The sequence below is a fragment of the Pyrgilauda ruficollis genome, unplaced genomic scaffold, assembly GCF_017590135.1.
Source record: "Pyrgilauda ruficollis isolate IOZ18807 unplaced genomic scaffold, ASM1759013v1 scaffold293, whole genome shotgun sequence".
Lineage (NCBI taxonomy): Eukaryota > Metazoa > Chordata > Aves > Passeriformes > Passeridae > Pyrgilauda > Pyrgilauda ruficollis.
In genome coordinates, this window is record NW_024524300.1 from 114477 (window position 1) to 142172 (window position 27696).

Consider the following 27696-nt stretch of genomic DNA (forward strand, 5'->3'; position numbering starts at 1 on the left):
GGGGCACTGGCTCCCTCACCCCAGCGCAGACCTGAGGTACTTTGTCCTTCGTGTGTACAGATAAATTATATATAAAACACTTTGGATACGAGCTGTGGCCTGGCCTGTGGGGCGGAGGGGCATATGGGGCTGCCGGTTGGGAGGGTGCTCGGGATCCCAGGCGGGGAAAACACCGGGAGCCGGTGAGGAGGGGTCCCGGTGAGAGGGGGAGGGGGTCCTGGTAAGGGAAAGGGGGTGAAAAGTCAGTTGAGGGGGTACAGGCAACGTCTTGGGGTGCAGGGGACTGCGGGACCCCGGTAAAACCGGATCTTGGAGGGGTGGGGGCATCCCGCTGCTCCGGGGTCCCGGGGTGGGGGGGAAACATACCGGAGGGGTACAAGGAGGTCCCGGTGAGGAGGGGATCTCGGGTTGGAGGGCCACAGCGGTATCCCAGGGGTCCTCGGGTCAATGCGTAGAAGGGGGAGCTGAGAAGCCGGTGGTGGGGTCACGGGGTTCCGCCCCGAGGTGCCGGAGTGCTGCGGGACGCCCTGGAACCAGAGCCCCTCACGGCGTGAGGGGAAGCGCGGGCGGCCCCTCAGCGGGCGGGGCGGGGCCTGTCCGTGAGGGGGTGTGGCCTCTCTCTCAGTCCCCGCCCCTCCTCAACGTCCCTCCCTGCTTTGGAACGCTCGCGCCACCAACGGCTCCCCCCCGCGCCCGCCCACCCGACGCTTGACGTCATCGCGCCGCCGCGCTGCGTGCGCACGCCGCGTCCCCCGCGCGGGCGCAGAGCCGCCATGGAGGCCTCGGCGGGCGGCGGCGGCGCCGGGCCCGGGCGGCGCTGGTACTTCAGCCGCGAGCAGCTGGAGCGGAGCCCATCCCGCCGCGCCGGCCTCGACCCCGACAAGGAGCTCTCGTACCGGCAGCAGGCGGCCAACCTGCTGCAGGACATGGGGCAGCGCCTCAACGTGTATCCGGCCGCGCTAGGCCGCGCTAGGCCGCGGGTGGGAGCGGGGCGGGGCGGGGAGAACCGGGAGGGGGAGAGACGGGAGGGAGTGAGGGGAGAGCCGGGAGGGAGCGCGGGGAGAGCCGGGAGGGCGTGCGGGGATCGCCGAGTGTTGCGGGGATCGAGCAGAGCCCGGCCCCGGCTCGGGGAGATCGGTGCTGGGGTGTCGGGAAGGCCCGGGCGGCTCTCGGGGCGGGGGGAGCCGCTTTTCCCGTTTTTGGCTCGGGAAATCCCGTTTCGGGCGCAGGGAAAGCTGTGCTGGAGTGTTGGAGAGGTTTAGGCAGGCCTGGGCGGCCCGGGAGAGGGGAGAGCTGTGCCGGGGTGTTTGGAAGGGAGCGGCAGGCCCGGCCCCGGTGCGCCGAGACCGCTTTGGGACCGAGGAGATTTCGGGAGTGGGGAAGGGAAAACACGGCCAGAGCGGGAGCAGGGACAGCCGAACCCGTTTCGAGGTGGCGGAAATGCCGTTTCAGGAGCAGGGAAAGCTGTGCTGGTGAGTCGGGAAGGGCCGGCCTAGGAGTGGAGAGAGGCGAGCCCGTTTTGGGATTGAGGAAATCCGGTTGGAGGAGTGGGAAAAGCCGTACTGGGGTGTTGTGAAGGCTCGGCCCACGAGTGCCTGAGAAAGCCGAGCCTATTTTAGAACCAAGGAGATCCCAAAAAGGATTTTGGGAACAGGGAGAGCTGTGCCAGGTTGTGAGGAAGGAGAGCTGAGCCTGTTTGGGATGGAGGAGACCCCGTTTTGGGAGCAGGGAGAGCTCTCTTGAGGTGTTGGGAAGGCTCAGCTTGGTTGTGAGGAGTGCTGAGCCCGTTTTGGGATTGAGGAGAGCTGTGTTGGGGTGCAAGGAAGGCCTGCCCTGGGAGTGAGGAGAGCCTGTCCCACCCTGGTGCTGTTGGGGTCTGGGGTCTGTTCCAGTGGCTCCCCTGGGCCTGCCTGGGGGTCTCTGTGCTTTTCCTTAACCCTGTCCCCAGCTCCCAGCTCACCATCAACACAGCCATCGTGTACATGCATCGCTTCTACATGGTGCAGTCCTTCACCCAGTTCCACAGGAATGTAAGTGCTGGGATTTGGGGAGTGGGGGGCGCTGGGAACCCCCAAATCCACTCCAGGGGAGGGGAACCCACCCTGGGAGGAGGTTTGGGAAGGGAGAAGGGACCTTTTTCTCCCTCCTGATGGTGGCCAGACTTGAACAGCCTTCTTTCCCTGAAGGAATATTGAGAATCCACCTGGTTTGTTTGCTTTAATCTTGAATTTAGTGGCTTTTTGAGCAAACAGAGCATTTTCCTCCACAGTCGGTGGTGCCAGCAGCTCTTTTCCTGGCAGCCAAGGTGGAGGAGCAGCCTCGGAAGCTGGAGCACGTCATCAAGGTGGCCCATGCCTGTCTGCACCCCCAGGAACCTCTGCTGGACACCAAGAGCGAGGTAAATTTGGGGAGGGAGCTTTGGGATGTGCTGTGAGAGCTGGAGGAGCGGGAATGACATCGGAATTGTGGCTCCTGCTGCTCCTCCACCCTCCCGAGGTGCTCAGGGGCAGCTTCTCCATCCAACCTCTCCTGCTGCAGAGAGATTTGTGCAAAGCCTTTTCTCCTCTGCTGGAGAGCTGTGCTGTGTGCCAGTGTCCCTGGAGTGCTGCTGAGGAGGGTGTGGAGCAGAGGAGCTCCACTGTGGGAGCAGTTTGTCCCAGCACCTGTCTCAGTGGGTTAAAAACGTTGCTGATCCCTCATTTCTCCAGACAGCCCCTTTTACCTGGAGCTGAGCAGCGAGTCCTGCTGGAAGGGGCAGCTTTTTCCAAGGAAACTTACAGAGAATTTAAAAAAAAATAAAAGGCAGGAAAAGCAGGTGATTCCTGCACTGCTCGTGTGGGGGACCAGCACCCAGGGCCCCCCCAAACACTCTGATCCCTCTTTCTTAGAATCTCCAGATGCTTTGGGTTGGAAGAACCTTAAATCCCATCCCATTCCACCCACCTGCCACGGGCAGGACATTTTCCAGTAGCCCAGCTCGCTCTGAGCTCCATCCAGCCTGGCCTTGAACACTTGCAGGGAATCTGTTCCAGTCCCCCCGTGCAGGGAGATTCCCATTTTTTGCCCTGGAGAGAAGGGTGTTAGGAATGTGCAGGCTTGATCCAAGTGCCTCTCCGTGAGTAACCTGCCTGTCCTCTCAACCCCAGGCTTACCTGCAACAAGCCCAAGACCTGGTCATTCTAGAGAGCATAATCCTACAGACCCTGGGTAAGTTCCTCGAAGCGGCCGGACTGCCACACCAATCCCAGAGCCAGGAGAATTCCACAGGCTGCAGAATTCCTCACCCCTTCCACAGAGTGCACACAACAAACCCTGCTTTTCAGCCTGACTCTTGTTTTAACATCAATTTTTTAGGTGTAACTTGTGCCAGGTTCAATGCTGAGAGATTTAAGTGTGGTTTGTCACTTTAGTTTTTTTTTGTTTTGTTTTTTTTTTCCCTTAAAAAAACAGGATTTGTGCTGCTTGGACACCAGTCTTGGTCCTGGGTTGTGCTTTCCAGCTCAGTCATAGAATGATGGAATGGTTTGGGTTTGAGGGGACCTTAAAGACCATCCAATTCCAGGCCATAATGCTCCAGTTCTGTTGCAGGAAGCAGTTTGTACTGAGAGACGTCTTAAAAAATGGGTTAGAAGTGAATATTTTGATGAAATAATTAAATGGGGGAGAATCCCCAGAACTCAACAAACCAGGAACAGTTTCTGGGTGTTTTTGGAAGTAGGAGTTTCCACGCAGGGCTGTGGCTGGTGGAGCTGCTGCCCTGTTTCTTTATCAAATGTACTGTTAAAAGTTGTGTTCACTAACAAATGTTCTGTTTCAGAGGCAGATTTAGGTAGATTTTCCCTCCAAAAGAGCAGGATTTGTTATCCCTGACTGGATTCAGAGCAGACTCCGTGTCCCTCCTCCAGTGGGGGCAGAGTTGCCGTGGCCACGAGCCTGTGGCTAAACCCAGCCCAGTTCTGCAGCCTCTCAGGTCTCCAGAGGCCTTTTTAAACACTCCAGTTCTCCCAGAACATTCTGCAGATCTGCTGTGCACATGGACCAATTGGAATTCTTTTTTCCCCTTTCAAACACAATTCCCAAAGTGAGGAGGAAGCGGGAGCAAGGATTAAACTCAGTTGTCCTCAATGCTTTAGGCCCATTCAAAGGGAAAACAATCTGCTTCCTCTCAGCTTTTTGGGTGAGAGAAATTCCTTGCAGCAGATGCCATTGTCTTTGCCTTCCTCCCAGCTGCTTCAAGAGGCTTTGTCCTGCTATTTTTAAAATCTTTAATAGTTGTTTTGTTTCCAGTGAGGCCTTTCAGAAGCTGGGAGGTCTGGCAGCAGCAGAGACCTTCTGGGTTTGTAGCTGGAGAACTTGAGGCTTCTGGATACAGGAAAAAATGGGCTCCTCTATTCCTGCCTGGCTCCAAGCAGGGCTGTAGGAGGGAAGGGGTGCAGGAAAACACAGATTCAGGGCTGTGCTGCTGGTTCTGATGGTCCTTTGTCTGTGTCCTTGCAGGGTTTGAGATCACCATTGACCATCCTCACACCCATGTGGTGAAGTGCACCCAGCTTGTCCGAGGTGAGAGGGAATTGGGAGGAAAATATGGGGAAATGTCCAGCTGGGATTGCTCCAGAGCTTCCCAGAACTCTGGAATGGGTTGGGTTGGGAGGGCAAGGACAACTTGCACTTGCCCAGGTTGTTCCAACCTTGAACACTTCTAGGGATGGGGCAACCACAGCTTCTCTGGACAATCAGGGCCTCCCCACCCTCACAGGGAGGGATTTCTTCCCAATTTCCTATCTTATTCTCACCTTTTCCAGGTGCAAAACCATTCCCCTTTGTCCTGCCACTCCAGGTCCCATCCAGAGCCTCACTTCAGCTCTCTTGGAACCTGAAAAGCCACAACAGGGTGACCCCAGAGCCTCCTCCAGGCTGAACAATCCCAGTTCTCCCAGCTTTTTCTCCCAGGAGAGCTGATCCATCCCTCTGATTCTCAAAACAGAGGCAGTTTTAGATGGTTCAGGCTCTTCTGAACCACACAAAGCTGTCAGTGAGCAGCAGTTCCCAAAATCCTCGTGGCTGTGGCCTGCTGGTCCATCTGTGGGTGGCCCATGGTTCTTGCACTAAAATAACATGAAAATATGCAAATAACACCCTGATTGTTCTTTTTTTTTTGTTGTTTCTTGCAGCCAGCAAGGACTTGGCACAAACTTCCTATTTCATGGCTACAAACAGGTTATTATTTTATAATTTTATAATTGGTTGATAATTTATCTGCTGCCTGTGGCCCCAGAGGCATCACTCAGCCTGGGAGCAGCTGGGAATCCCACAGGAAGAGCCTTAAGAAAGGGTTCCAGCCATTTTTCCTGCCAGCTGCTGGGTAAAATGAGCTGGAAAACAAGGCAGATGGGATACTCAGGAGCTTCACTGCTTATTTAATAGGAATTTAGTTGTGAAAGTTTAAAAAAAAACAAAAAAAACCAAAAAAAACAAAAACCCAAATAAACCAGACAGCTGGAAGGGAAATGGGTATATCAATTTTTTTCTTGTTTGCTCCTGGGTGTTGGAGAGTTTTCAACAAAGTGCTGTGGAAATTGTCCATGAATATGTTTTGTACCCCCAAAAAAAGGTGGTTTGGGGCATAAATGAAAAAAAAAATCAACCCTAAGTTTTTTGTATGGGTTGTTTTGCCCCTAAGTTTTCCCTGGAAAGAAAAATCACTCTTAAGTTCTTCATTTGGGTTGTTTTGTCCCTAAATTTTCCCTGGAAAGGAAAAATCAGCCCTAAGTTCTTAGTTCTGCTTGTTTTGTCCTTAAATTTTCCCTGGAAATGAAAATCGGCCCCAGATTCTTTCCATGATTTGTTTTGTCCCTAAATTTTCACTGTCAGCCTGATGCCAGCACTTTTGTTGGGATTATTTCTAAATTTAATTTCCTGGATTATCAGCTTCAGACAAATAATGGAGTTCATGTTTGGAACAGATAAAATCGTGGACATGGAAAACACTGAGTTTTTGGGAAATTACTGAGGGAAAAGTGGTTTAGGTGCCAACACAGGTGAAGCTGCAGGGCTGGAGATGCCTCTAAGCTCTGTCTGGGAATGTCTGGGCACGTGGTTTCCCTTTTCCACCTGGGAAGTGTTCCCTGCTCACCTTCACTGTTTGTTGAAGGTGTTTCAGGCTCCAAAGGGCACCCTTTGGATTTCCGGCCTCGGGAACGTGCTGGTGCTGATGTTTGGGTAAACACAGCCCTGAAACCTGGTTTATCCCTGCAGCCAGAATTTCAAAGCCATGGGATTAGGAGTTAAGGCTGTAATTGAGGGAAATCCAGGCAGAAAGTGTGAAGAAGAACCTCGGTGTTGCCTGAGAGAGCCAGTTCTGGCATGAGCTGGATTAATCCTTGTGTTCTTTTGATTTCATTCTGGCATCGTTATGGGGCAGGGTTGAGGCTCTTTGTTGTCCTTGAGTTTGCTCTCCCAAGGCTCTGAATTTCCTGGGTTTCACTTCTCTGGATAAACCCAGTATCCATGAAACTTGAGGATTTTTGGTTGTAGATGCCAAACTTCAGCCTCTCCACTTTTCACTGATGAAAAAGGTGGTGAGGAGATGGTGCCATGTGGGGGCTTGGTGGCAGAATTCCCAAAGGGTCCATTCAGGAGCGGGCAAATCCCACACTCAAGACTTGGCTTCTGTGTTTCCTTAAGTTCTGGTGTTCTTTCAGGATCCTCGTAGTCCCTCAGTTCTCCTGGTCCTGGTGCTGCCCACACTCCCAGCACTCATGGTCATGTAGAAAATCAATTTATTAATGAAAATATTTTATAGATCACCTGGCTCAGGTTCTCTTGAACATATAGTGTATTCCTAAAAAACCTTTGGGAAGGACCAGACCCTTCCTAAAGCTGAAAAGGGCAGGTTTGCTCCTTGGATGCCATCTGGGAGTTGTGCTTGGAAGTTTCTCCCCAGAGCAGAGGTGGGGCTGGCAGGTGACCCCAGGACGGACTTTTGCCGTTGGAGATCCCAAATTTTCTGTAGCAAAACAGGGACGAACAAGAAAACCGGTGGAGAAGGTCCCAAATTTTTCTGTAGCAAACCAAGAATGAAAAGAGATTGAGGAAATCCCAACTTTGCTGTAGCAAAATGGGGATGAGTGAAAAAACAGATTTCTCTTCACTAGCAGAGGTGGGGCTGGTCCCCAGGGACTTTTACCCCTTGGAGGGGAATCCCAAATTTCCTCCATCAAAAGAGGGATAAACAGGGAAATTGGTGGAGGAGATCCCAAATTTCCTGTAGTAAAACAAGGATGAGTTTCTCCTCTGAGCAGAGGCTGGTGGGTGACCTCAGCACTGATTTTCCTCTTTTGGAGGAGATCCCAAGTTGGAGGAGATCCCAAATTTCCTGTGGCAAAACAAGGATGAGTTTCTCTCCAGAGCACAGGTGCGGCTGGCAGGTCCCCAGTGACTTTCCCTCTCAGAGAAGCTCCCAAATTACCTCTATAAAAACCATGAACAAAAACTGGTGGTGAAGGAGAACCCAAATTCCCTGTAGCAAAGCAGGCCCGAACAAGCGAAACCTCGCTGTGCTGGAGCAGGATGGAGCTGGCTGTGCCTCAGGGTCGTTCTGGGGTGGTCCAAAGGGCCACATTCCCCCCATGTCCCGCGTGGATCTGCAGCTCAGGCGTGGGAGTTGATGGCTTTTTGTTTTCTCTCCCGGTGACGTCAGCCTGCACCTGACCACCTTCAGCCTGCAGTACACCCCGCCCGTTGTGGCCTGCGTCTGTATCCACCTGGCCTGTAAGTGGTCCAACTGGGAGATCCCAGTCTCCACGGACGGGAAGCACTGGTGGGAATACGTTGATGGCACTGTAACTCTGGAGCTCTTAGATGGTAAGTTTGGGAGCGAGGTTTTTTTTCCCTGCAAAAGGCTCTTAAATGATTTTGGCATCGCTGGTCCTGGGTCTGATGTTCCAACACCACCTCACGGGCTCCAGGAGTTCAGGGCTTGCTGAGCTTTTCCAGGGCAGCAGCAGCTTCTGTAGCACCACAGAGAAATGAGTTTGAATGGGTCAGTGATTCCAGTTGTCAGAATGCCCCTCCTGGCGCAGCTCCATCCCACCAGTAGCTCCATCTGTCAGATGAGGGGGTCGTCCTGCTGGACTGGGGCTGTTCTGACCCTCCTGCTTGTGTTTGTGTCTCCTCTGCAGAACTGACTCATGAATTCCTGCAAATCCTTGAGAAAACTCCCAGCCGACTGAAACGGATCCGGAACTGGCGGGTAAGAGCCTTGGGCACAGGCTGTGATTCCTTTGGGAATCACAAGGCAGGACAGCACGGGAGGGAGTTGTGTCTGGAATTGGGATACTGTGTGGTTCTTGAGTTCATCTGTTGTGAATTAACTTGTACAGAACTTTGGTTTTCCAGCTGCATTAGCAGCCCTGCTTCCAGGGGTTGGGAATTTCCCACAAGGAGGGAAGGCAGCAAAGTGGATCTGTTTGTAAAGAAGACCTTGCACTGTCCTGATGAGCTGCTGGGATTAAACCAGCTCCAGCGACACCCCAAGTAAACACTTGCCGATTTCTTTAATTCCAGGCCTCTCAAGCAGCCAGGAAATCCAAAACCGACGACCACGGCGATGACGAGAGCCTGTCGGAGCAGACAATCCTCAACATGATCTCCAGGAACAACAGCTCGGACATGAACATCGCTGGCCTCATGAGCATGTCTACATCCTCCACCGCCGGCGCGGGGCCGGCGCTCCCGGCCGCGGCCGATTCCCCCGCGGAGCCGAGCGCCGCGGATCCGTCCCAGGCGGATCACTGGCACCCCCCTGCCAAGCTGGACATCCACAGGACTAGCGAGGGCACATCGGCCGCTGAGCACCCGCAGCAGGACGGTGCTTCCTACCCCAAGCAGAGCACCAAGAACGCACCCTCAGCCAAGGTGTCCCTCAAGGAATACCGGGCCAAGCACGCCGAGGAATTGGCGGCGCAGAAGCGGCAGCTGGAAAACATGGAAGCCAACGTGCGCTCCCAGTACGCCTACGCCGCGCAGAACCTCCTGGTGCAGCAGCAGCGGGAGAGGGAAGGGCAGCAGGACAGCAACCCCTCCCCAATCGTCCTGAAAATCCCCAGCGCGGGGCAGGAGAACCCCGAGCGCCCGCCCGGCGCCGACAAGGCTGACAAAGCTCTCAAGATGAGGATCCCGGCGGTGGGGGGAGGCGGGGAGAGGCCGATCCCCTCCAAGCAGGAGGATATCAAGATGCGGATTAAGGTGCCGGCTCCCGGAGACAGACACGGCTCCGCGGATGAGAGCGGCGCCGGGAAGAGCCGGGATTACAAAGAGAAGCACAAGGGCCACTCATCCAACCATCACCACCACCACCACAACCACCATTCGCACAAACACTTGCACGCCCAGCTCAGCGCCGGCCCCAGCACCGCGGCCAAGCGCCCGGGGGACTCCAAACACGGCGCCCAGCCCGGCGCCACCGCCACCCCCCACAAGGGCTACGGGCCTCTCGCCCCCACCCGCAAAAGACCCCTGCCCGAGGAGCCCCCGGCCATGCCCCACGAGCACCAGCCCAAGGTGGGCAAAGTCTCCAAAGGCCCCGGAGTGCCGTTCCCGTACGCCCACCTTCCCGGGGCTGCCCATCTGCCCGGGCACAGCTCGGATTTATCCCAGCCCAGCAAAGCCCGGGGCGCTCACAAATCGGACAAGGGGCCTTCGGGGGCCAACGGGCACAACGTCAGCCAGGCCAGTGACTATCAGGACACGGTGAACATGCTGCACTCGCTGCTGAGCGCGCAGGGCATGCAGCCCACCCAGCCCCCCGCCTTCGAATTCCACTCGTTCGAGCTCCTGAACCCCCGGGCTTCCAGCGGCTCCAGAGCTGCCACCAACACGGACAAGCCCCGACCGCCCCCCCTGCCCTCGGAACCGCCCCCCCCGCTGCCTCCCCTCCCCAAATAACCCCATTTTTACTACTGAGTCCAGAGCCCGAGCCCAAACCTGCGGGGCTTTTCTAAGGGCTTTTTGATCTCCACTGCCTCACGAAGAACTTATTTTATTATAATATAACTTTTATTATTGATATTTAGTTGTTAAAGCTGTGAAAGGATAAGGAACCCTTTCTCTATTCCTCCCTTTCCCCCATAGGCTCCCAGTTAGTGTTGGGCTTTGACCCCCCCTCTGGGGAACATGGGGGATATTTAAAATATGTCACAGAAAATTTAAGATGTTTTACAAATAATTTAAGCATTAACTTATATCTCAGTGGTTTGGTTCCTTTTAATTCCGAGGGGCTGTGGCAGAGCCCAGGGGGACTTTTGGGGAGGTTATATTTGAGGCATTGGTGTTGAGTTTTTGGGGGATGGAGGGATGTGGTGGGGCTGAGGGAATCCCAGGTGATGGGAGCTGTTTTCCCTCCCATGGGTCCTGTTTCCTTGTCCCTACACCTGGTTTGGGATCCTGTCTCCATCCCTTGCTCCCTTCCTGCAGATCCCTGGATTTCCACTGGAAACCCTGGGGGCAGGGTGGCACATTCCCAGTGGGATCTGGGATGAGAAAGTGCCAGGCTGGTCCTGTAGGCACCATGCCCGGGGCAGCCCTTCAGGGAGTCACATTGGCACGTGGCTGTTCCCAGCTGAGCTGGAAGCAGCTTCTCCTGGAACCTCAGCCCAGGGCCAGGGGACCTGCCAGGGTTTGGGTTGAATATTTGGGAAAGCCCTATTTCCTTTCTTTTTTAGACTTGACTTTTCTGACCTTCAATAAATGGGTGGTCTCTGGATGGTTTTGGGAAACTCTTGTTCCACCTCGAGCTTGTTTTTAGGAGGAATTCCTGCTGCCAAACTTCCTCCAAGTACTTGGGGACCAATTTGGTCCGGTTTTGGGACCAACTCTTAGATTTCAGGCTCTGGGCAAGGCCCATCCCTTGCTTCCCTTCCGTCTTCTGGGGCCCCTCTTGGAGGCGGCTCCTCCCGGGACGTTGAGGCTCTGCCCTTCCCGGTGGGGAGCAGTGTCGGGAAACCGGGAGGGGACGGAGTGATGCCGGGGGGGGCCCAGGGTGGTGCTCTGGGACCAAACCGGGCCTGCTGTGACTCGGGGCCAAAACACACGCCTGGTCCCGGCTCGCTCCACCTCTCCCTCCCGGTTTTGGGGCCGCTGTCCTGCCCCGGGACCCCCTCCCCGCCGGGTCCTGGCCCGGGATCCGCCCCGGTCCTGGCCCGGGACCCCCCTCACCCCCGGTGTCCTGGCCCGGGATCCCCCCGGTTCCTGGCCCGGGACCCCCGCCCGGTCCCGCCGCACCCACGTGTCGCGTTCCCGCCGCGCCGCCCCCACGTGACCCTAGGAAGGCATGGTCGCTCTTTGGTTGAGTGACTGCCAGCTGAGCCAATCACGCGTGTGAACGCCCCTGTACTCGCCGCTGATTGGCAGGCGGGCGGGCCACTGAGGAGGCGGGGCGAGCGCACGGCGCATCAGCGCGGAGGCCGCGGCGGCAGAGAGGTAAGATGGCGGCGGCGTCTCCTGCTCACAATGGGGCCCGGTGTACCCCTCAGCGCGGCCCCCGAGCTCTTCTCTAGGGCTCCTCCGTCCTGCACCATCCCGGGGCCGGGTCTCCTCTCGCTCTCCGCTCCGGTAGCGCTTCCTGGACGCCCCTCAGGGGTGCCCCTCACGCCCGCCGCCCGCGGACAAAATGGCGGCGCCTGGGCGGCGGGAGGGCGCATGCGCGGGAGCGCTGTGGCGGAGCACGTGCGCGGGCGGGAGAGCGGCGGGACGGACCGGGACGGGCACCGGGAGAGAGGCTGGGATGGACCGGGATATACCGGGATAGATCAGGATGGGCACCGAGAGAGAGACTGGGATGGACCGGGATAGATCTGGATGGGCACCGGGAGAGGGGCTGGGATGGACCGGGATATACCGGAATAGAGGCGGGGATAGAGCAGGATGGGCGCTGGGATGGACCGGGATACACCGGGATAGAGGCGGAGATAGACCAGGATGAGCACCGGAAAAGAGCGGGATGGAGCGTGGCTGAGGCTGGGTGGGCAGCGGGGATGCCCCGGTCCGGGGGCGTGCACGGACACGGGCACCGGGGCAGGATACCCCGGGATACGTCGGGATGGAGGCAGCGATGGGCGCTGGGAGCACCGAGGAGATGCTCTGGGGGTGCACTGGGAGAAGAGGATCCCCCCAGATTTCTGCCGGGTTAAAATCTCCCTCGAGCATTATCGGGAGTTACCTCCGTAGGAGCAGCCTCATCTTCTGCTGAAGGGCTCCGACTTTGATTCACATTCTTTCCCCCTGCTACTTTTCGTTGTGTCAGCGTTTTATTCCGCTGCCTTTCCTTGCTCTCCATCCCTCCTGCAGCGTGGCCATGAACAGGATCCGGATTCACGTGTTACCCACGAGCCGAGGCCGCCTCACCCCCGTGCCACGGCCTCAGGAGCCCCTGGCCTGCTCCTTTGCCCCCCGGCCCTGCTCCCAGCCCCGCCTGGAAGGGCAGGAATTCTGCATCAAGCACATCCTTGAGGACAGGAATGCTCCCTTCAAACAGTGCAGCTATGTGTCCACGAAGAACGGGAAGCGTTGTCCCAATGCTGCTCCCAAACCTGAGAAGAAGGATGGGTGAGTGGCTCTTCCTCCTGCTTTTCCAGTTCCAAACTCTTTGGAATTAAAACAGGCAGGGGGAGGTTTTTCTTGTTGTCTTCCCTTTTGAAGGAAAGGCTGGAGCTCTGTCAGGGGACATTTAGACTGGATTTTGGGAAAAGAATCATTTTCTTCCTCCAGTTGAGCACTTGAGCAGCTCCTCAGGGCAGTGGTAACATTCACAGCCCTGCCAAGGCCCAAGGAGTGTTTGGATAATGCACCCAGGAACATGGTGGGATTTTGGGAAGTCCTGTGTAAGGCCAGGAGTTGGACTTTGTGATCCTTGTGGGTCCCTGTCAGGATATTCCATGATTCTTCTCTTTCAGCTGCTGCATTTGGGTTACCTCTGAGAAACATCTCCCTTTTTCCAAAATGTTTTTTAAGCTGGAGAAAGACTCCGTGGAGTTATCTGGGGACTGTGGGCTGTGCCCTGACCCAGCAGAAGGTGGCTGCAGTGCTCCAGCCCTGCACTGGATGTGTGTGTGCAGTCCCTCCCTCATCCCAGCACACCCCGTGTCTGTGCCAGGGGATAATCCCCCGAGCAGCCGCTCAGCTCCCTCTGGAGCTTTGGCCTCAGTGTGCTTCTGCTTCCCTTAGGCCTTTAAAATGCTCAAGGGGTGGAACAGTTTTGGCTGATAGAGCACAGATTCCTGACAGGAGCATTGCTTCCAGGATTTACTGGGATGTGGACAGTGGCTGTCTCCACCCTGGTCCCTGTGCCATAAAATGTGAGGAAGGCAGAGTCCAGTGAGAATATTTGGAAGCAGAAGAGCACAAAAATTCACCCACCTCACTGGCTTTAACTGAAAGCTCCCTGCTGCTGGAGCCAGAGGTGATGTTCCCACAGTGGTGGGTGGGCTCTCAGCATTGCCAGGCTGGACCTGCAGGCAGCTCCCTGTGAGGGATTCCAGGTGCCAGGCCTTGTTCCTTGCCCTTCTGCCCTGCTCAGGTGAAACTCTGCATCCAGAGCTGCCCCAGCTCAGGAAAAACATGGAGCAGTTGGAGTGAGTTCAGAGATGAGCACAGGGATGGAGCAGATCTCTTAGAAGGAAAGGCTGAGGGAACTGGGGTTGTTCTGGAGAAAAGAAGCTCAGAGGTGACCTAATTGTGGCCTTAAAGTGCCTGAAGGAGCTGCAGGAAAAATGGAGAGAGACTGTTTTCAAGGGGTGGAGTGCCAGCACGAGAGGGAATGGCTTCCCACTGCTGGAGGGCAGGGATAGGTGAGATATTTGGAACAAATGTCTCCCTGTGAGGATGGTGAGGCCCTGGAATGGATTTCCCAGAGAAGCTGTGGCTGCCCCTGGATCCCTGAAAGTGTCCAAGGCCAGGTTGGACAGGGCTTGGAGCCACCTGGGATAGTGGAAGTGTTCCTGCCAGTGGCAGAGGTGAAACTGGATCATCTTGACATTCCTAACCAATCCAGAGCATGCTGGGATTCTGTGCAAATGCAGGAATGTGGAAGGTTTGGGAGCTGTTGCAGGGCTGGTGGCTGCTCCTTTGGAATGGCTGTGCTCATTTAAATGCCTTTAGAGGCCTCTTAAAAAGAGGATTTCCCCCCCACAGCCCCATTATCTGTGGCACGAGGAAAACATGAAGATTTTAATCCCCAGATTATTGTGGCATCATGCATTTAAACCAGCCCAGCTCAGAGCTTCAGGAATGCATTGAGGCAAAAGCAGAGCAGCAGGATCCATGGGAGCTGCTCCTGTGAGGGTGTGCCCTCAGTTTTTGGGTGCCCTGAGGTTGCTGAGCTCTGCTCTTGGAGGCAAAGCCTGGATATCTGTGGCATTCACATTCTCTAGAAAAATGCCTTTGCCCAGGATTTTTCTCCTGGGAAGCTGAGAAGCTTCAGAGAAAAAGAAAACAATTCTTATCTCATTTGCTTCTCCTGTGTTTTGCTCATGTGAAATGTGTTTGGAGATTGGTTGGGTTCTGGTGTGAGTTGTTTTGACTCTTTGGCCAATTACAGCCAAGCTGTGTCAGGACTCTGGAAAGAGTCACAAGTTTTCATTATTAGCATTCAGTAAGTATCCTTTCTGTATTCTTCGGTATAGTGTAGCATTCTTTAGTATAATATTGTATTATAAAATAATAAGTTAACCTTCTGAAAAAATGGAGTCAGATCCATCATTCCTCCCTGCCACGAGAGTCCCTGCAGATACAATAGATCTCCTTTGGAGTTTGCTGATGGAGGAGAGATTCCAGCAGCAGGAACTGAGAGACCAAGCAGGATCAGGCTGGGGAGGGTGTGCTCAAATCATCTTTTATCTTCTTCCTCCATGATGCTGAACCCCTGCTTTGTCCTGCAGCACCTCGTTCTGCGCGGAGCACGCCCGGCGCAACGCGCTGGCGCTCCAGGCTCAGGTGAAGAAATCCAACCCCGGGCCCGTGGGTGAGACCCTGCTGTGCCAGCTGAGCTCCTATGCCCGGGCAGAGCTGGGCAGCCAGGGCGCCGAGAGCAGCCGCAGCGAGGCCAGCCGCATCCTGGGTGAGCACTGAGCCCGTGCCTTGAGGGTTCAGCCTCTGGTTTTTTTCAAATCCCCTGGGGGTACCAGTGGTTGATTTTTCTGGGTCTGGATTGAAGGCACTTTGAGGTGGTAGTTCATGTTTGGACTCGTGTGTTTATTATTTCTTATCAGTAAAACAGTCTCACTGCTGTGAGTTCGGCAGCTCTTCATTAGAAGGCACAAAATGCCCAACAATCTCTTGGTACAAGGTCTTGTAAGACTAAACTGTCCAATTAAGAACTACACCTGGATTATTTTCCCTTTTAACCCAATAACTGATCCTAAAGAGCCCCAGTGAGGACTTTTCTGCCCAATTACAAAATGCCACCCAAACCCATGAAGAAGAAACCCAGGACCTGTGCTCTCCATTTTGCTTCCATCCACAGATACTAAAAATCCCAAAACCTCAATTTTTCACCAAGTGATACAGCTCCACTACTCTCTGTAATCTATTTCACACTTTTGTGGGTTCTAGTGTAGCTTGAAGTCTAGGAAGCTTTCTCCATGAATTAAGGTCAAAGTCAGTGCTCCCCTGGGGGTCAGGGCACCCCAGAGCAGACAGGGAAATATTCTCAGTGCCCTGGGATTTCACAAAATCCTCTACTGCATTAGTGCATAACTCTAAGATCCATATAAAGGTTAGCTGCTGTCTTCACTTTTTGGTCAGACAGAACAATTCCTCTGGTATTGGAATAAATCATGCAGGACTCCATTTTCTTCATGGTGGAAAATTTCCTAGGGCAATGCCTGGGGAAGTTTATCTGGCTCTTTCTCTGACCAGGCTTTCAGCAGCCACACTCTGGTCCTGAAATCCAAGGACACCCTACAGCTTCAGGCCCTGAAATGTATAAACAGAAATGAATTGAAGTGATGCAAACTGGGGGAATATGACTTTGTTACCTGAAGGTAATGAATGAGTTCATTGTCTGAAGGCAATTGGAGGATTAACCCCTGATAGATAAATGAACCAAACTTATATCTGTCTGAAAAACTCGTGACCATCATCCATCTTGGGTGTAGCCTCTAGGAGGCTTTTCACTACCCAAGATGTATCTGTTGAAGGCCTTTAATAAATACCCACTTTATTCTCTTTATATTGTCTAGCCTCTGTTCTAGGCAGCCACTCCAAGGCATCAAAACCCAAAGACAGTGCCAGGCTGCTCTGTTCCTTTGTGAGAAAGCCAGCAATATCCCTTCTCCAGTCCAGTGGGAAAAAGACCCCGTGGTCTGGGAGTAAAAGCTGGGGTTTTGTAAAGCCTGGTGTGTCTCGTGCTGCCAGACCCAGATCCTGCAGGTTTAGCATGGAAATAATACCACTAGAATTCCCTGGTTCCTGGGAGGGCTGAAGCATCATTCCCAGTGTGTTTTGGTTGTTCTGGCTGTTCCAAACTGGGAGGTTTCCCATTATTTCCTGCTCCATGTCCCTCACTCAGAGTTTTGAGGTGGAAAGTTCCCTCTTGGCATGATGCAGAGCCTGCTCAGCTCCATGGGGCTGAGCTCCAGGGTGTCCCTGGCCATCCTGGGATGTGGGACAGTGTCCTGTGACTCTGCTGCTGTGTCTTGCAGACGAGGACAGCTGGAGTGACTGTGAGCAGGACCCTGTCACCGTGGAGCAGACGTGGCGTGGGGACCCTGACAGCGACGCCGACAGCATCGACAGCGACCAGGAGGATCCCCTCAAGTAGGTTGGGGGAGTAGTTAAATTTACATTTTGGGGGGGCTCAACCTGGAAAAAAGGTCTCAAGGGGGACCTTCTGGCACTCCACAACTCCCTGACAGGAGGCTGCAGACAAGTTGGGGTCAGGCTTTGCTCCCATGAAAAGAGACAGGACAAGGGGAAGCAGCCTCAGTCTGTGCCAGGTGAGGTTGAGGCTGGACATCAGGAGGAATTTCTTCATGGAAAGACTTGGCAGACATTGGAACTGCCCAGGAAGGAGGTGGAGTCCCATCCCTGGAGGTCCAAGGAATGACTACATGTGGCACTCAGGGCTCTGATGGGGGTCAGTCACAGGCTGGACTCAATCAACCTCTGGAATTTTGGGATTCCATGGTGGCTGCTGCCTGCTACACACATGTTCCATGTTCTGGGTTCACTGTGGCTCCAGGGGACAGTGGTTGTGTTAAAAACGTGACAATATCAATGGTTTTTCATGGATTTGTGCCCATATGGTTTGTTGGCTGTGGATACACTCAGGTCCTGCAGCTGGGGTTTTCTGGGCAGCACTTGCTGCTCATCCTCTTCCAGAGTGGAGTGGATCTCTCAGCAGCTTCTCTGGGTGATCCTGTCTCTTACAAAAAGCCTGACATTGAGTATTTCAGCTCATCACTTGTTGGTGGTATAACCCAGAGTGTTCCAAATAACATCAGTGTTGTTTGTGGGGGGGGAATAGCTCAGAGGGACCCCCACATAATAATAATAGTAGTAGTAGTAATAATAATAATAATAATGAGATAACCTGACAGATTCAGAGAATCAAGCCTTGAGGGTCTCCCAGATCCTTTGGGGGATCAGCCCTGAGGCACCCCCAAACCCTTTGGAAGAATAACCCTGAGAAACTTCCCCCAATCTTTGGGGGTTAAGCCTTGAGAGACCCCCACACCCTTCAAGAGAACAGCCCCATGGGACCCCTCCGTGTCATTTGGGGTTTAGCCCTGAAGGACCTCCACACTCTTTGGGGCAGCAACCCTAGAGGACCCCCACACCCTGAGGGGGATCAACCCTGGGGGATCCCCACACCCTGAGGGGGATCAACCTTGAGGAATCCCCACACCCTGAGGGGGATCAACCTTGAGGAATCCCCACACCCTGAGGGGGATCAACCCTGGGGGGTCCCCACACCTTTGGGGGTTCAGCCTTGAGAAACCCCCATGTCCTTTTGGAGGACAGTCCTGAGGATCCCCCACAACCTTTGGGGGTTCATCCCTGAGGAACCCCAGACTCTTCAGCAGAAAAAACCCACAGGATCCCCAGACCCTTCAGGGATCAACTCTGAGGGGCCCCCACACCCTTTGTGAGTTCATCCCTGAGGAACCCCAGACTCTTCAGCAGAAAAGGCCCATGGGATCCCCAGACCCTTCAGGGATCAGCCCCAGGAGACCCTCACACCATATAGGGGTTCATCCCTGAAAGACCCTCAGATTCTTCAGCAGAAAAAACCCACAGGATCCCCAGACCCTTCAGGGATCCACCCCCACACCTTTTGTGGGGTCAGTCTCCAGGGACCCCCCAAACAGACCCTGTTCCCTGGGTTTTCCAGGCATGCTGGGGTGTACACGGCCGAGGAGGTGGCTCTGATCATGAGGGAGAAGCTGATCCGCCTCCAGTCCCTCTACATCGACCAGTTCAAGCGGCTCCAGCACCTGCTGAAGGAGAAGAAACGCCGGTTCCTGCACAGCAGGAAGGGAGAGCACGAGGCCATCGGTGAGCCCAGACCTCCTGCCTGAGGGTGTGCCCAGAAATCTGCTAAAAAAGGAGGGTTTGGGCCTTGCTAGAGGCAGATTTCAGAGCAGGGTAAGGGCAGGGTTCTACACTCAGTGTTTTATTGAGGGGCTGGAGCATGTCTGGAGATGGGGGAGTGGCTGGAGCACAAGGAGAAGGAGCTGGGGAGGGGCTGAGCCTGGAGAAAAGAGAGGTGGGACCATCTCACTCTGTAACTCCCTGACAGGAGAGTGCAGCCAGGTGGGGGTCGGGATCTGCTCCCACGGAACAATGAGACAGAAGGAAATGGCCTCAAACTGTGCCAGGGGAGGTTTGGGGTGGGCACCAAGAGGATTTCTGTATGGAAAAGGTGGTCAGGCATTGGAACTGCCGAGAGAGGTGGTGGAGTCTCTGTCCCCAGAGGTTCAGGGAGCAACTGGACATTGCACTCAGTGCTCTGGTGTGGTTGGCAAGGTAGGGATCAGTCACAGGTTGGACTCTGATCCTGGAGAGCTCTTCCAGCCTGAGTGATTCCATGATTCTGTGCTGGTCCTGTGCCCAGAGATCCCTATCACTGCAGTTCCAAAGCTTGTGCATTTCTTTGCTCTTCAGAGCTTGCAGCCTTGGCAGGAAATGAGCTATAATGTTAATTCTGAGACAAAAGTGCTTATTTTGTACTGGGATTTCCTGTTTTTTCCTTTTACGAACAAAAAATGTTCATCCATAAGGCCCTTGGTGTGTGGACAGGAGCTGGTTCCAGTAACACCAGTGCTGCTGTACTGGCATATTCCTCCTTAGCAGCTTTCCCTCTGCCTCTGCTGGCATTCTCTCTGTGCAGAGCATGCTCTTGGAATCAGGAATTCCCAGTTCAACAGAGGCAAAACCGAGTTGTGTAACTGATCCCAAGTATTGCAGAGCAAAGGACTCTTTTTCCAGCATCATCCTTTAATAGCTCATCCTGGAAAACGCCATAATTCAGCTCAGGCTCAAGTAAAAATAACCAGGAGTTTGGTACATAACAATTTTGCAGAACTCTTTTTAGCAAAGGAGGCAGAGAAAAGCAGATCCTGAGCGTTGCCCTGTAATTACATCAGGAATGCTGGCGGGAAGCTTCCAGAACTCGCACAGGAGTGACCTGGAATTTGACAAGTTTCTATTCTGCTGCTGAAATCACAATGCACGGGAGTGGCTGAATTACTTTTAAAGGAGGTTTTAAAAATAATCTGTGTGCCCAAGTATTCCTGCTGCTTGAGGAGAGGTCAGGATAAATTTTGGGATGGAACCTGCACCAGCAGGCGTCACCCAAAGCTGCGCTTCTGCCGGTGCTGTGGATGGAGCCCTCAAAGCCCTCCATGGCTGATCTGCTAAAAAACCAGCCAGATTCCTGACTCTTCCTTTATTCCTGCAGGGAGCAGCCTCCTGACAGGGCCAGAGGGGCTGATGGCCAAGGAGAGGGAGAACCTGAAGAGGCTCAAGTGCCTGCGGCGCTACCGGCAGCGCTACGGGGTGGAGGCTCTGCTGCACCGGCAGCTCCGCGAGCGCAGGGTCCTGGCCACTGATGGCGCAGCCCAGCAGGTCCGTGGGGACATCCAGGATGGGTCTCTCCTCTCCTCTCTTGCTGGGAGTGACCCCACGCCCTGGCAGGTTGCTCTGTGTAACACCCTTCCTGCAGGGCTGCCACCCTTCTGGGTTTGGAGAAGCTCTTGGGATTGTTGTGGGAGCTTCTGGATCTGTGAGAGCTCTTGTGTCTGCAAGAGCTCTTGGTTCTGTGGGAGCTCCTGTCCTTCCTGCAAGGACAGCCCTAGCTGCCACCCTCCTGGGTTTGGAGAAGCTTCTGGGGTTGTTGAGGTTTGTGGGAGCTTCTGGATCTGTGGGAGCTCCCATGTCTGCAAGAGCTCTTGGTTCTGTGGGAGCTCCTGTCCTTCCTGCAAGGACAGCCCTAGCTGCCACCCTTCTGGGTTTGGAGAAGCTTCTTGGGGTTGTTGTGGGAGCTTCTGGATCTGTGAGAGCTCCTGTGTGTGCAAGAGCTTTTGGGTCTGCGGGAGCTCTTGGTGCCCACACCTGGAATGCTGGGGTCAGTTTTGGGCTGCTTGCAGCAAGGAAGACTTTGAGGGTCAAGTCTAGAGAAGGGAATGGAGCTGGGAAAGGAACTGGAGCACAAGAAGGGTCTGGAAAACTCCTGAGGAGATGAGGGAGCTGGGGGGCTCATCCTGGAGAAAGGAGGGCTCAGGGTATTTGGAGGCTTGAGGATTTTTGGGAGCTCCTGGGTCTGAGTGAGTCCATTCCAGTGCCTGAAAGAGGCTTAATAAAAAGAGAGAGAAGGAGTTTTAAATAGACATCCAATGACAGGACAAGAGGAAATGGTGTTAAACTAAGAGATGAGAGGTTTAGATGGGATATTGGGATCAAATTCCTCCCTATGAGGGTGGAGAGGCCCTGGAATGGATTTCCCAGAGCACCTGTGGTTGCCCCATCCCTGGAAGTGCCCAAGACCAGGTTGGATATGGCTTAGAGCAGCCTGGGACAGTGGAAGGTGTCCTTGCCTGTGGGAACAGGAGCTTAAGGAGCTTTAAGGTCTCTCCCTTAATTCCCAAATTCCATGATTTCAGGCTCACACCACCCGCTCCAGCCAGCGCTGCTTGGCCTTTGTCGATGATGTCCGATGCTCCAACCCGTCCCTGCCCATGACCCGGCACTGCCTCACACGTATCCTTTGATCCACCCTCCTGCTGAGTGCTGGCCAGCAGTTTGCCCCGTGGCTGTGCCTCTTTTCTCTCTCTCTGGCCCTGAATCAAGGCCCTCGGTTTGCTGTAGCCGTTGGTTTCAAGCAGGAGCCCAGAGGAAATGTCTCCCTGTCTGTTGGTGCTCCCATCCCGTGGAACAGCCAATTCGTATGGGAGCAACAAAGGCCTGGGCTGGTCCCAGGAGTGCTCCTGGTGTGGCCTCCTGGGTCCAGAGCATCCAAACACAATGGGCATTTCACTTGGAAACAGAGAGCCCAGGCAGGCCTGAGCTGTGAGGGATGTGCATGGATCCCCTCCAGGGATGGGGATCCTCTTTGAGCAGCCCTTCCTATTTCTGACCACCCTTTCCATGGAAGAAATTCAGAAATTATCAATTCAGAAATTCCTGAACCTCTCCTGGCAAAGCTTGAGGCTCTTCCCTCTTGTCCTGTCCCTTGTTCCTTGGGAGCAGAGCCTACCCCCCACCTGAGGACACACACACCAGAGCACGGCCTTGGGGATTTTTGGGAGGATCTGGAGGGGTAATTCGAGCCTCTTTGGAGCTGCTGTGACCCAGCTCAGTCTGTGTGACCTTTCAAAAGGTTCTCGTGTGTGTGAACAGCCTTGAGCTGTTCCACTTCCCAAATCGGCCTCACCTCTTGGAGAGCTGGCTCTGAAAGTTCCACTGGGATCCCCCAAGTCAGGGATGACCCCCAATATGGCATCAGGGATTCCCCAGCTCAGGGGTGACCCCCAGTATGGGATCAGGGATTCCCCAGCTCAGGGATGACTTCCAATATGGGATCAAAAATTCCTCAGCTTGGGGATGACCCCCAATATGGAATCAAGGATCCCCCAGCTCAGGGATGACCCCAATATGGGATCCAGCATTGCCCTGGGTGCATCTTCTCCATCCTCTCTGTGGGACTGGGAGGATGTGTCCAGGTTTGGATCAGGCTGGAGCTGCAGGAGGGAGCAGTGGGGTGAGTCAGGACAAATTCTGGCACTGAGTCCCAGGGCTGGGTGAGGAGGAGCTTCTGGATCTGTAAGAGATCTTGGATTTGTGGGAGGTGCTGGGTTGGTGTGAGCTCTTGGGTTTATCAGAGTTCCTGGGCCTGTGGGAACTTCTGGGTTTGTGGGAGCTCCTGGGTCTGCAGGAGCTCATGAATTTTTGGGAGCTGTTGAGGAGTTTTCAGATTTCTTGGGAGATTCTGGATTTTTGAGAGCCCTTGGGTTTGCTTTTTCCCTGGAGTTCTCATACTCCCCCAGCCCTGTGCAGGGAGCAGGAGCTGGAAGCTGCCTTTGTTTCTCTCTAACCACCACAGACTTCAAAATAAAGACAGGAGAAATCCCATAAAACAGCCAGAGAAGCTGCTGTTGGCAGCTGGTGCTCCCGGGAGGGAGGGAAGAGCTGGGTCTGGCGGGAGCTCTCAGCTGACTCTCAGTGACACAAACAAGCTTTTCCTGGGGCAGCTGATAACATCTGATAACATCTGTGGCTTTTCGGGAGGCTCTTGGGCTCTGTTTGCTTCCAGGAGCTGGATTGTTTGTGACAGGGCACTAAAGGGATGGGGGAAGGCTGGGAGGCTCCAGATGGAGCCTGGGATTTTTGTCCTCTTGGCAATCTGTGCTTTTGGCTACCAGTAAAGTCAGTGCTGGAGCTGGGAGTTGCTCCAGGAGATGAAAATCTGAATTCCCCACCCCCTGTTCCCTCACCACATCTTCCCTTGGGTGTCCCAGGTCCTTCTCTCTTGGGCTGGGCTCTGACATTGCTGCCAGCCCAGATTCTGGCTCCCCATGGCCTGCCAGGAAGTGGATTCCTGAGAAATCCTTGGAGTAGGGAGGAGAGGAGGGAGGGGTGAATCTCAAACCTAGCCAGCTTACGAAACTGGCTTAAACTTGGTGTCTTTTCCCAGTTTTATCTGGGTTTGGGATTTTTTTCCCCCCTTCCCACACTGGTGTGTGAGGAAATTGCAGTTGGGATGATCCTACTTGGGAGGGGATGGAAGAGGAGAAAAGTGGGAGGAGGAAGAGGAAGGAGTTGGAAGAAAAGGATGGGGATCAGAAGAGGAGAGAGAGGGATGGAAGAAGAGGAAGGGATGGGAAGAAAAGGTTGGAAGAAGTGAATGGGGGTTGAAAAAGAGGAAGGGGTGGGAAGAAGAGAAAGATTGAAAGAGGAAAAGGAGGAGTGGAGTCAGAAGAGGAGGATGGGATCAGAATAGGGCTTGGAAGAAGAGGATGGGTGTGGGAGGAGGAGGAAGGGGTTGGAAGGTGCTGGGTTCAGAGCAGGCTGGGTTTTGATCTGTAGCTCCTCTGGATCACTCTGCAAGTGTGATGCAATTGAAGCAGAGTTTCTGTTTGGGATTAAAGGCAGGAAATCCCATTTACACCTCTGGCAGGAACAGGTTTTCCACTGGGAAGGAAAATGCTGTGGGAAGATAGAAATACCATAACTGAACTCCTGGCTGTGGAAAAGGCATTGTGTGTGCTGGGATCTCCCTGCCTGTGGGGCTGGAGCTGATCATTTTCCATGGATGTCTGCAAACAAAAGTTAATCCTGTGCCTTTGTGACATCCAGCTGAGAATCTGTGAGTGGTTTCCAGGGATCCAGCCACATCTCCCAGCCCACACGGGGGGGGTGGGGGGGCTGTGGCTGTTGTCCCAGTTTTCCATCATGGAAATGATGTCACCCACATCCCTGGGCAGTTGGGGTGCAGCTCTGACCTCTGGATTCCTGATCTGGGAGAAATGGGGGTGAGTTTAACACCATTTGTGGGAGAATTTGGAGCATTTCTCAGCATTTCCCCCTCTGGATGCGTCTCTGCCTGCTCCCCTGCTGCTTTCCTTGACCTCCTCTTCCCAGATATCTGCCAGGATACAAACCAGACGCTTTTCAAGCCGTGCCAGGGCTCTGAGGAAGTTCCCTGCAACAAGCCCGTGCCCGTGAGCCTGTCAGAGGAGCCGTGCTGCCCCCTGCACCTCCGGCTGCCCCCCCAGATGTACGTGCCAGAGCAGGTCCTGGCAGTGCCCCAGGAGCTGGGGGCTGCTCCCACGGATCTGTACCTGAGCGCGGCCGAGCTCCAGCCCACGGAGAGTTTGCCCCTGGAATTCAGTGATGTAAGTGGCAAAGCTGCCCCTCTGCCCACCTGAGTGCCCAGCTGGCGTGCTGCGTCCAGGGCTGGGGTCCTCAGCACAGGAGGAGCTGCTGGAGTGAGGCTGAGGGCTGGAACAGCTCTGGAGCCAGGATGGGGATGTCTAGCCTGGAGGGGAGAAGGATCCAGGGATGTTTTAAACCCCTTGTAGTGACTGCAGAGAGCTGGAGAGGGACCTGGGACAAAGGATGGAGTGCCAGGACAAGGGGGAATACCTTCTAGTGCCAGAGAGCAGGGATAGGTGGGATATTGGAAAGGAATTGCTGTGAGGGTGAGGAGACCCTGGCACAGCTGTGGCTGCCCCTGGATCCCTGAAGGTGTCCAAGGCCAAGTTGGACAAGGTTTGGAGCCACCTGGGATAGTGGAAGTGTTCCTGCCAGTGGCAGAGGTGAAACTGGATCATCTTGACATTCCTAACCAATCCAGAGCATCCTGGGATTCTGTGAAAATGCAGGAATGTGGAAGGTTTGGGAGCTGTTGTAGGGCTGGTGGCTGCTCCTTTGGAATGGCTGTGCTCTTTAAGAGCAGGGGCCTCTTAAAGAGAGGATTTTCCCCCACCCCCCTACCCCCATTTTCTGTGGCACGAGGAAAACATGAAGATTTTAATCCCCAGATTATTGTGGCATCATGCATTTAAACCAGCCCAGCTCAGAGCTTCAGGAATGCATTGAGGCAAAAGCAGAGCAGCAGGATCCATGGGAGCTGCTCCTGTGAGGGTGTGCCCTCAGTTTTTGGGTGCCCTGAGGTTGCTGAGCTCTGCTCTTGGAGGCAAAGCTTGGATCTCCTTTGGAGTTTGGTGCTGGAGGAGGGATTCCAGCAGCAGGAGCTGGGAGAGCAAGCAGGGTCAGGCTGGGGGAGGGCTCAGATCAGATCCCAGCCCCTTTCTGTGCAAACAGAAGGGATTTTTTTTTTGGCTTAGAAAGGGAAACCAGGACTGTTTTCCCTCATCCTGTCCTTTGAGAGGGTTCTGAGCTCCCTCTGGAGCGCTGTGGATTCGTGGAAGCTGCTGGGGGCATCTGTGTTGTGTCTCACGTTGTGCCAGGCTGGGGAAGTGCCACTCGTGAGTCACAGGAATCTCACCCTCGTGTCAAACCCCCTTTGGAGCCAAAACAAATGCCAGCCTCTGCCAAATCCCAGCCTCTCCCCTTGTCAGGGAGGGCAGATGGAGGAGTGCTCGGAGCCTGTCCATCCCCATCTGTGCTGTCAGGGCAGAGGAGGTGTGACATCCTAGGAGAGGGTGGGGATGTTCCAGGTGTCCCCTGGAGTGTGTGTGACATCCTGGAGCTGCTCTGGGGGTCCCCAAGAGTGTGTGTGACATCCTGGAACTGCTCTGGGGGTCTCCTGGAGTGTGTGTGTGACATCCTGGAACTGCTCTGGGGGTCCCCAAGAGTGTGTGTGACATCCTGGAACTGCTCTGGGGGTCTCCTGGAGTGTGTGTGTGACATGCTGGAACTGCTCTGGGGGTCTCCTGGAGTTTGTGTGACATCCTGGAGCTGCTCTGGGGGTCCCCTGGAGTGTGTGTGTGACATCCTGGAGCTGGGGGACTGCTCTGGGGGTCCCCAGAAGGGTGTGACTGGACCCTGTCAAAGCCATTCAGGTGCTGGAGGGACACTTTGGGGACAGTGTATCACGCTGGGCTCCAGGTGGTGTGTCCCTCAGCAGTGCCAGCCGGGATCATGGCATTCCAGGAGGAGGAGGAGGGGGTTCCTGGGGTGTGTTCCTGGCTGCTGGCCAGGGGCCCCCCTGGCATGGTGCCCACTCCTCCTGCTCCTCCTCCCTGCCTTCCTTCTCCCTTTCCTGCTGCTCCAGAGCATTGGAGCCTCCTCAGCCCCCTCCTGACGAGTCCTGCTCTTTTCCCTGCCAGGACCTGGACGTGGTGGGTGATGGGATGCAGTGCCCCCCATCCCCTCTGCTCTTTGACCCTTCTGTGACCCTCGATCCATCCCTGAGGGACATGGCCGAGGCTCCCATCGACATCCTGGCCCTGGAGGAGCCCGACAGGGGCAGCTCCTCCACCCCCCTGGTCCCTCCAGCCGAGGGTCCTGCCCAGGTACGGCCAGGTGGGACTGATCCCTCCCCCCGGATGGGTTTTTCCCAGCAGGAATCCCCCCTCCTCTTCCTCCCACCAGCTCGTGGGGCTCCTCTCCCACACAGCAGCTCCAGAGCCTGGGTGTGCCCAAGGTCTGGATGGCATTAGGAGTGCCAGGGTGGTGGTGGCAGCCAGAAGCTGGCCCCGAGGTGGCTCTGTGGGTGGCTCAGTGCCACCCTTGTCCTGGGCATGGATGTCCTGGGAATGTCTGGGATGCTGGGGATGTCTGGCCAAGGGGATTGCCTGCTGTTGGAACCTCTTAATCCCAGCTGGGTTTTTTTAAGGGAGTTATTTCCCAGCTCAGGGGTTCTCCTTTCTTCTTGGGAGTCTTAATTTTCACTGGGATAACTGAAATTTGTTCCTGTCATCCTTTCTGGAGCCTGGGGCTTCTTTGGGGTGTCCCCACAGGGACAGGTGATGTCACCCGCTGTCCTGAGGTGAAGGCCAAGTTTTGGGGTGGGGGTGGGAGCCACATCCCAGGCTCTGACTGAAGACCCCCAGTTTTTGCTGTAGCTGTTGGTTTCAAGCAGGAGCCCAGAGGAAAAGTCTCCCGGTCTGTTGGTGCTCCCATCCCGTGGAGTGACCAATTCGTGTGGGAGTGACACTGCCCCGGGCTGTGTCCCAGCACTGCCAACACCCCATCCCCGGTCCCTGTGCTGTCCCAGCAGTGTCACCTCCCGTTCCAGCCCCGGGAGGAGCAGCAGCCGCAGGAAACGGCCTCGTCCAGCCCGGCCCGGGGAGCAGCGGCCAACGGGAGCCTGGAGCCGGGGGCCGTGGGCTGAGCCCGGCAGCACCGGGGTCCCCACACCCGGGGGACCCTCAGCGTGGGACCTGGGGGGGCTGGAGTGCTGCTCCAGTGCCAGGATGAGCTGCAGCTCCAGCTCTGCTGATCCCAGGAGCCACAGGAACCCCTGGAACGCCAGGATGGAGCTCCAGACCTCCCATCCTCCGTGGGGATGGAGTAGCCACAGGAGGCTGGGGGGGGAAATCATGAAATTTTGGGGGTCTCTGCCATGCCCTGAGGGGGTGATGTGGCCCTGTGATGTTTTGGGGGGACAGAGGTTCCATCCCGTGGGTCCCCCCACAATAAAGTGATGGAGGTGGGTGCTCGGTGTCCCTGTGTCCTGTGGGTGAGCCCAGAAATTGGGGGGTGCCCTGGGGGGGCTGGGTGTCCTCCCGGGGA

General features: G+C 55.0%; 2 protein-coding genes and 2 non-coding genes across 8 annotated transcripts; all 4 read left to right on the forward strand.

Annotated features, from left to right (window-relative positions):
* Positions 1 to 408: 408 nt before the first annotated feature.
* On the forward strand, positions 409 to 10241 carry CCNT1 (cyclin T1). Its single transcript, XM_041472555.1, has 9 exons — positions 409 to 946; positions 1949 to 2030; positions 2270 to 2398; positions 3147 to 3207; positions 4498 to 4560; positions 5172 to 5217; positions 7700 to 7863; positions 8181 to 8251; positions 8566 to 10241. Exons 1-9 carry the CDS (start codon positions 774 to 776, stop codon positions 9943 to 9945), a joined length of 2169 nt encoding a protein of 722 aa, XP_041328489.1. The 5' UTR covers positions 409 to 773; the 3' UTR covers positions 9946 to 10241.
* Positions 10242 to 11416: 1175 nt separating this feature from the next.
* On the forward strand, positions 11417 to 27620 carry KANSL2 (KAT8 regulatory NSL complex subunit 2). Of its 5 annotated transcripts, none has more exons than XM_041472556.1 (10): positions 11417 to 11478; positions 12346 to 12603; positions 14934 to 15112; positions 16698 to 16812; positions 18389 to 18552; positions 19958 to 20124; positions 21159 to 21255; positions 24136 to 24389; positions 26289 to 26474; positions 27179 to 27620. In XM_041472556.1, exons 2-10 carry the CDS (start codon positions 12353 to 12355, stop codon positions 27293 to 27295), a joined length of 1530 nt encoding a protein of 509 aa, XP_041328490.1. In that variant the 5' UTR covers positions 11417 to 11478; positions 12346 to 12352; the 3' UTR covers positions 27296 to 27620. The 5 variants fall into 5 exon arrangements, with proteins under 5 accessions (XP_041328490.1, XP_041328493.1, XP_041328494.1 ...); XM_041472559.1 differs by having other exon boundaries at positions 27182 to 27620; XM_041472560.1 differs by having other exon boundaries at positions 27200 to 27620.
* On the forward strand, positions 21330 to 21457 carry LOC121356325. Its single transcript, XR_005955538.1, has one exon. It is a non-coding gene; the product is annotated as a small nucleolar RNA SNORA2/SNORA34 family (small nucleolar RNA).
* On the forward strand, positions 26991 to 27120 carry LOC121356326. The gene has a single exon (XR_005955539.1). It is a non-coding gene; the product is annotated as a small nucleolar RNA SNORA2/SNORA34 family (small nucleolar RNA).
* Positions 27621 to 27696: the final 76 nt, after the last annotated feature.

What these genes read in the sequence shown, in the direction of transcription:
- KANSL2 (XM_041472556.1), top strand. Translation starts at nt 12,353, where the DNA reads ATGAACAGGATCCGGATTCACGTGTTACCCACGAGCCGAGGCCGCCTC. An exon ending in GGGAGAGCACGAGGCCATCG is followed by an intron (nt 18,553 to 19,957) that starts GTGAGCCCAGAC and finishes TTATTCCTGCAG; the next exon opens with GGAGCAGCCTCCTGACAGGG. An exon ending in CTGATGGCGCAGCCCAGCAG is followed by an intron (nt 20,125 to 21,158) that starts GTCCGTGGGGAC and finishes CCATGATTTCAG; the next exon opens with GCTCACACCACCCGCTCCAG.
- CCNT1 (XM_041472555.1), top strand. Translation starts at nt 774, where the DNA reads ATGGAGGCCTCGGCGGGCGGCGGCGGCGCCGGGCCCGGGCGGCGCTGG. An exon ending in ATGGGGCAGCGCCTCAACGT is followed by an intron (nt 947 to 1,948) that starts GTATCCGGCCGC and finishes CCCTGTCCCCAG; the next exon opens with CTCCCAGCTCACCATCAACA. An exon ending in AACGGATCCGGAACTGGCGG is followed by an intron (nt 8,252 to 8,565) that starts GTAAGAGCCTTG and finishes CTTTAATTCCAG; the next exon opens with GCCTCTCAAGCAGCCAGGAA.